The sequence below is a fragment of the Chiloscyllium plagiosum genome, chromosome 12 (genome assembly GCF_004010195.1).
Source record: "Chiloscyllium plagiosum isolate BGI_BamShark_2017 chromosome 12, ASM401019v2, whole genome shotgun sequence".
Taxonomy (NCBI): Eukaryota; Metazoa; Chordata; class Chondrichthyes; order Orectolobiformes; family Hemiscylliidae; genus Chiloscyllium; species Chiloscyllium plagiosum.
This window is the reverse complement of record NC_057721.1, coordinates 13509400-13516540: the sequence shown is the minus strand read 5'-3', so window position 1 is coordinate 13516540 and position 7141 is coordinate 13509400. Positions and strand designations below refer to the sequence as shown.

At 45.8% G+C, this 7141-nt stretch overlaps 1 protein-coding gene across 1 annotated transcript in view; it reads right to left on the bottom strand.

The window, feature by feature from the left end:
* Positions 1-2775, bottom strand: part of LOC122554992 (histone-binding protein RBBP7) — a 37039-nt gene extending 34264 nt beyond the window's left edge. The window contains exon 1 of the mRNA XM_043700502.1: positions 2623-2775. Coding sequence (XP_043556437.1) covers positions 2623-2647 — 25 coding nt within the window. The 5' untranslated portion in view covers positions 2648-2775. The remainder of the gene's footprint in view (positions 1-2622) is intronic.
* Between the last annotated feature and the right edge of the window lie 4366 nt (positions 2776-7141).

Genomic DNA, 7141 nt, shown 5'->3' with positions numbered 1-7141 from the left:
TTGAGCCACGGGGCGGTTGGGTTGGTTGGTGCAGGTGTCCCAGAGGTGTTCTCTGAAACGTTCTGCAAGTAGGCGGCCTGTCTCCCCAATGTAGAGGAGGCCATATCGGGTGCAGCTGATGCAGTAAATGATATGTGTGGAGGTGGAGGTGAATTTCTGACGGTCATGGAAGGATCCCTTGGGGCCTTGGAGGGAAGTGAGCGGGGAACCTCTCCGCCTCCGCCCCCCCACCCCCTCTCCGGTCTATCACCTTCACCTTAACCTCCTTCCACCTATCGTATTCCCTCCCCCAAGTCCCTCCTCCCTACCTTTTATCTTAGCCTGCTTGGCACCCCCTCCTCATTCTTGAAGGGCTTATGCCTGAAACGTCAATTCTCCTGTTCCTTTGATGCTGCCTGACCTGCTGCGCTTTTCCAGCAACACACTTTTAAGCTCTGATCTCCAGCATCTGCAGTCCTCACTTTCTCCTTATTAATTTTATATGGCAAGTTTCTGATCGCATTTCAAACAAAAATTACTTATGTAAACATTTAATGCAAAAAAGCAAAATTCCACTCAGCAAATAAACCTAAGCACCTCCCACTGCAACAGATCAGCACATAGGACCACTCAAGTATCACGCACTGCAGTACCAGATTAGTTAACTGTACTTCAGAATAAAGCATTTTCTACAACATGAGTCCATAACTGCAAGAAGATTAACAGGCTTACAATGGAAGGGCAAGCAGTGGGAGAGAACAGCTATTAATTAAAATAAGTTCCATCCACCAGGTTCAGCCCACCTCCTGAAACAACACTGACAAGGCATCACCAATAGCTGACAAATGATAATGCTGGAAGCAAAAGTGGAAAGATTAATAATATTTGGCTTCCTTCAGGTTCAGGTGATGTCAGGAATATGTTTCTGTCCAGAAGTCTGTGTTGACTGGAACAGACTAAAAATAACACACCCAGAAATTATTTCCAGGGATAGTAAACATGCTTTGAAATTTAAATGATACCAAAGGGCAAGTTAAAAATCACACACCAGATTATAGTCCAATAGGTTTATTTGTAAGCACTAGCTTTCAGAGCGCCACTCCTTTATTAGGTGGTTTTGGAGCGGGGCTCCGAAAGCTAGTGCTTCCAAATAAATCTGTTGGACTATAACCTGGTGTTGTGAAATTTTTAAACTTTGTCCACCCCAAGTCAAACACCAGCACCACCAAGTCATGAATTGCTTTAAAACAAACCTGGTGGGAAGAACAAGACAGAAAAACAAGTGGGGCTGACCCTTCCTATGATGGGCATTAACACTGCCCAATCAGAGCATATCAAATGGTGATATGATGTGGGAGTGTTGTACGTATTTTGAACTGGTCCTCCTGGGGGCAGATGCGGCGGAGACGAAGGAATTGGGAGAATGGGATGGCGTTTTTACAGTGCCCAACACTGCCCAATCAGAGCATATCAAATGGTGATATGATGTGGGAGCAATCAAGCACCTGGCAGCTGTTTTGTTACTTGGTTGTAGGGAATTTGTTAAACATTGATCACATTGAAGCTCCTAAAAGTCCTTCATGCTTTGTCACAAGGGAAAGACAGCCATGCCTCAGGCGATGCAAATGCTGTCAAAAAAGACAATTAGTGCTTTGCACCTTTATCTTGTGTGCAAGGAAGTTTGTTTTTCAATGTGGTCTCTCAATCCAGGGTTCTGGTTTGTGGATGATGAGACTATTTTCAAATCATGAACGCACTGGTTCTATTTAACTTCACAGTTAACAAAAAAATGTAGAGGTTCAATTGTAATCAACAATTTCAGGTTGAGAAGCACATAACTTTTAGTAATACTGGAAGAGGGGTCTGATCAGTTATACAAGCTATGAACTCCAGCTGGAGATGTTCAAACCACATTGCTGTATAAGAATTGTACAAGGATCCATTCAGACCTGCAAACTTAAATGTATTTGTGAAAAAAAATGACGTTCCACATTTACTATGTGGTATATAATGTGGAACATACACTATCAAAACAGGCCATTCAGCCCAACTGGTGTATATTCTGTTCCACACGACCCTCCTCGGTCAACAATATACTGTTCCTCTTGTGCCTATGCAGCTTCCCCTTCAATGCACCCGCAGCCTTCACTTCAACCACTGCATCTAGTGGCAAGTTCCACATTCGTGAAGCCCCCCCACTTCGGTTCCTCCTGCACTGCCAATCGCTCAGGCTGCTGTGACCCTGGGGCTCCCGGGGATGGGGGGGGGGGGGGGTGTTTGGACGCCAAGTTCAGAGCAGCTAGTGGCCTGTGTGTGAGCACGACTCATCCGGACGGCCTTACCGGAGGACAAAGTACGGGGAGGGGGGAGCAATGCCTCACTGACCAATACGTGAAAAAGGAAAACCCGACTGCTCCCTAAAGCACTGCCTCGTCCCTGCGACTGGGAGGCACGGGCAGGGAGATGGGGGGGACATATTAGGAGACAGTGGGAGAGCGGGCAGAGCCGCTGGCCCGTCCCCGGTGCGACCACCCCACACCAACGGTAATGTATCTCCGTCTCACTGGAGGAGGAGATCCACTTAGGGGTTTGGGGAAAGGAAAACCCAAATCTCATTTACATTTCTCCCTCCTCAACACTCACCCTCTTTATCCGCCATTCTCACCATACGGAACACGGGTTGCGGCCGCCGCTGCTGACGGTTTAATTTAAATTATTCAAAACCGATCCGAACAATTGATCCCGCGCGCTCTCTTCTCCAACCGCCCCCGCGCAAGTAACGCGATACGCCTGCGCCGCTTCCCCACCCAGCCCTGCGCATGCGCAAGTTCCCCGCCGCCCGTCCGCGCACGCGCTATTAGGTTCTCTGTTTCGACAATGCTAATGTGTTGCTTTCAACTTGTCTCTCGTTAGCGTCCGTAGACACCACTTTCCGACTGCTGGGTTCCCTGCTACCCTCCTTTGACCGGGAGTTCACCAAATGCTTTCTGTCTGAGACATAAGTACCTGCTTGTTTCACACTCAGACTTTTACCGGGATGGCCAGTCCAAGTGCAGCAAAACTTGGATAAAGTCAAGGTTTGGCCAGACTAGTGACAATTCTTGCCATGTAAATGCCACGCAATGAATATATTCAACAAGAGACAATCTAACCATCGTTCTTTGGCATTTAGTGACTTTACCATCACTGAATCCGCATCATCAACATCCTAAGGATAGCCATTGACCTGTAACTGAACTGGGAGAAAGTGAGCACTGTAGATGTTGGAGATCACTGAACTGGATCAGCTGTATGAATACATTAGATTTCCACCCCCGCCCCATACCCACAGGGGTTACATTCCAAGATCTACCGCAGAAGCCTGAAACCATGAATAGGAGCGGACCCATTCATTTAAATGACAAATTTACCTTCCCGGCAGCCCGTTGGTTCTGGAATGTTCCTGTAATATGTTTGGGCTGCGGTAAACTGCAGATACACAGTCAACCTGTACCATCGCTGTAAGATCAGGCCAGAGTTTAGGAGCCCTCCAGTGGGTTACTCACTTCCTAACTCCCCAAAGCTTGTCCACCAGCTACAAGGCACAGCTCAAATGCTTGATGGAATTGCATGGCTGAGTGCAGCCCTTAACAACACTTAAGAAGCTAGATGTCATCTAGGACAAAGCCTGCTTGAATGATACTCTTTTCATCACCTTCAACATTTAATCCCTTCACCACTGATGCATATTGGCAGTATTATGTCCCATATACATCATTGAATTGAATTCATTGTCACGTGTACCGAGACATTGTGAAAAGCTTTGTCTTTTGAGCAATACAGGAAGATCACAGAGTTAAGTAGCATAGATAGTAAATAATAGGTAAACAGCGGCAAAAACAAAAACACAGGTACAGGTGAATGTTAAGAGTCTGTGAGTCTATTCAGTATTCTAACAACAGTAAGGTAGAAACTGTTATGAAACCAGCTGGTGCATGTGTTCAGACTTCTGTACCTTCTCCCTGATGGTAGAGGTTGTAGAAAAACATTGCCATGCTGGAATGGACTTTTAAGAATGCTGGCAGCCTTTCCTTGACAGCGGACCTGGTAGATAGCTTCTATAGAAGAGAGGTTGGCCTTTGTGATTGTCCGGGCCGAGTGCACCACTCTCTGTAACCGTCTCCAATCTTGAATGGTACAGTTGCCATACCAGGTAGTGATGTATCCAGACAGAATGCTCTCGAATGCTCTCTTGTTGAGCCTTTGTAACCAGTGCATCCACATGAAGAGTCCAAGAAAGCTTTTTGTGGATGACCACTCCCAGGAGCTTGACATTCTCCACCTGTTCCATCTCTGTGCTGTTAATGTGTAGGGGGCATGAGTAACATTCCACCGAAAGTCAATAATGAGTTCCTTGGTTTTGCCGGCATTGAGAGCTAGAGTGTTCTCAGTGCACCATTTTTCCAGGTCTTCCACCTCCCGTCTGTTTCATCACCATGTGAGATTCGACCGACTATGGTGGTGTCATCAGCGAACTTGTAAGTGACATTAGTCTGATATTTGGCAATGCAGTCATGGGTATATAGTGAGTACAATAGGGGGCTGAGTACGGACCCCTGGTGGGCTCCAGTGTCGAGTGTTAGTGAGGATGAAATATTGCATCAAAGCTTCAACCAGGTCATAGAACATCACAGCACAGTACAGGCCCTTTGGCCCATGATGTTGTGCAGAGCATTTAGCTTAATCTAAGATCAACCTAACGTACACATCCCTTAATTTACTGCTATCCATGTGCCTGTCCAACAGTCACTTATATATCCCTAATGTATCTGACTCTACTATCACTGCTGGCATTGCATTCCACGCACCCATCACTCTCTGCGTAAAGAACCTACCTCTGATATCTCCCCAATACCTTCCTCCAATCTCTTTAAAATGATGACCTCTTGTGACAGCCATTTCAGCCCTCGGAACAGTTTCTGGCTATCTACTCTATCTATGCTTCTCATTACATTATACAATTCACGTCTCTTCCCTCTCTCCAGTGTAAAAGGCCCTGGCCCACTCAACCTCTCATCATAAGACATGCCCTCCAATTCAGGCAGCATCCTGGTAAATCTCTGCACCCTCTCTAAAGCATCTACATCCTTTCTATAATGAGGTGATCAGAACTGGACACCATATTTCAAGTGTGGTCTAACCAGGGTTTTATAGAGCTGCAACAAAACTTTGCGGCTCTTAAGCTCAAACCCCATGTTAATGAAAGCCAAAACACCAAACGCCTTCTTGACAATCCTATCAACTTGGGTGGCAACTTGGAGGGATCTATGAATGTGGACCCCACGTTCCCGCTGTTCCTCCACACAGCCAAGAATCCTGTCTTTAACCTTTTATTCAGCATTCAAATTTGACTTTCCAAAATGAATCACCTCGCATTTATCCAGGTTGAACTCCATCGGCCACTTCTCAGCCAAGCTCTGTATCCTGTCAATGTCTTGTTGTAGCCTGTAGCTGCCCTTGACACTATCTACAACTCCACTGACCTTTGTGTCATCAGCAAACTTACTAATTCACCCTTCCACTTCTTCAAGTCATTTGTAAAAACTACAAAGAGCAGAGCCCCGAGAACAGATCCCTGCGGCGCTCCACTGGCTACTGACCTCCAGGTGGAATACTTTCCATCCACGAACACTTGCTATCTTCTTTCGCTCAGCTGATCCTGTATCCAGACAGCCAAATTTCCTTGTATCCCATACCTCCTAACTTTCTGAATGAGCCTACCGTGGGCAACCTTATCAAATGCATTACTGAAATCCATTTACAACACATACACTGCTCGACCTTCATCAACTTGTCACATCCTCAATAAGGCTTGTGAGGCATGACCTCCCCCTCACAAAGCCATGCTGACTCTCTTTAATCAAACTATGTTTTTCCAAATAGTCATAAATCTTATCTCTCAGATTCCTTTCCAGTACTCATTCCTCGCTTCCCGTAGTAACCTTGGATATGTCTGGTCCAGCCCTGGGGACTTATCTATCTTGATGCTTCCCAGAATTTCCAGCACATCCACTTTCTTTATATTGATCTGTTCAAGCCTATTAACCTGGTCCATGGTGTTCTCACTATCAACAAAGTCCCTCTCTCTAGTGAATACTGAAGCAAAAAATTCATTTAGGGCCTTCCCTACCTCTTCAGACTCCAGGCACAAGTTCCCTCCACTATGCCTGATCGGCCCAACCCTCTTACTAATCATTCTCTTATTCCTCACATAAATGTAGAACATCTTTGGGTTTTCCCTAATCCTTCCCGCCAAGACTTTTATGTGCCCCCTTCTAGCACTCCTCAGTTCATTTTTGAGTTCTTTCCTAGCTACACTGTAATCTTCTAAAGCTGTGCCAGATCCTTGCTCTCTACAACCTTAAGTAATCTTCCTTTTGACGAGAAGGTCCTTTTCTCTTATCTTCCAAAGCTCCTTCACCTTACCATTCCTTGCCTGTCTTGGTAGGACAATGTTATCCCGGGATAATGTTATCCAACACGCATAACAAGTACTCCTTAAACAGCCTCCACATTTCTGTTATGCATTTCCTGTAGAACAATTGTTCCCAATTTATACTCCACAGTTCCTGTCTAATATCAGTATAATTTCCTCTCCCCCAGTTAAACACCTACCCAGACTGTCTGTTCCTATACCTCTCCATGGCTATGGTAAAGGTGAGGCAGTTGTGGTCACTGTCACTGAAATGCTGTCCCACTGAGGGATCTAGCACGAGGCCTGGCTTGTTGCCTAGCACCAAATCCAATATGGCCTCCCTCCTAGTTGGCGTATCTACATATTGAGTCAGGATTCCTTCCCGGACACACCTGACAAAATCGGCTTCATCTAGACCGTCTGTACTAAGGAGGTTCCAATCAATTTTGGGGAAGTTGAAGTTACCCATAACACCAACACTGTTACATCTGCATCTTTGCAAGATCTGCTGTTCAATCTGTTTTTCCATCTCTTTGCTGCTGTTGGGGGTCTATAGAAAATACCCAGTAAAGTGACTGTTCTTTTCCTGTTACTGATTTCCACCCATACTGACTCAGTAGATAAATCCTTCTCAACAACAACCTTTTTTGCAGCTGTCTCAAATTAACTATGCTACTCCCCCTCCTCTTTTACCCCCTTCCCCCCCCC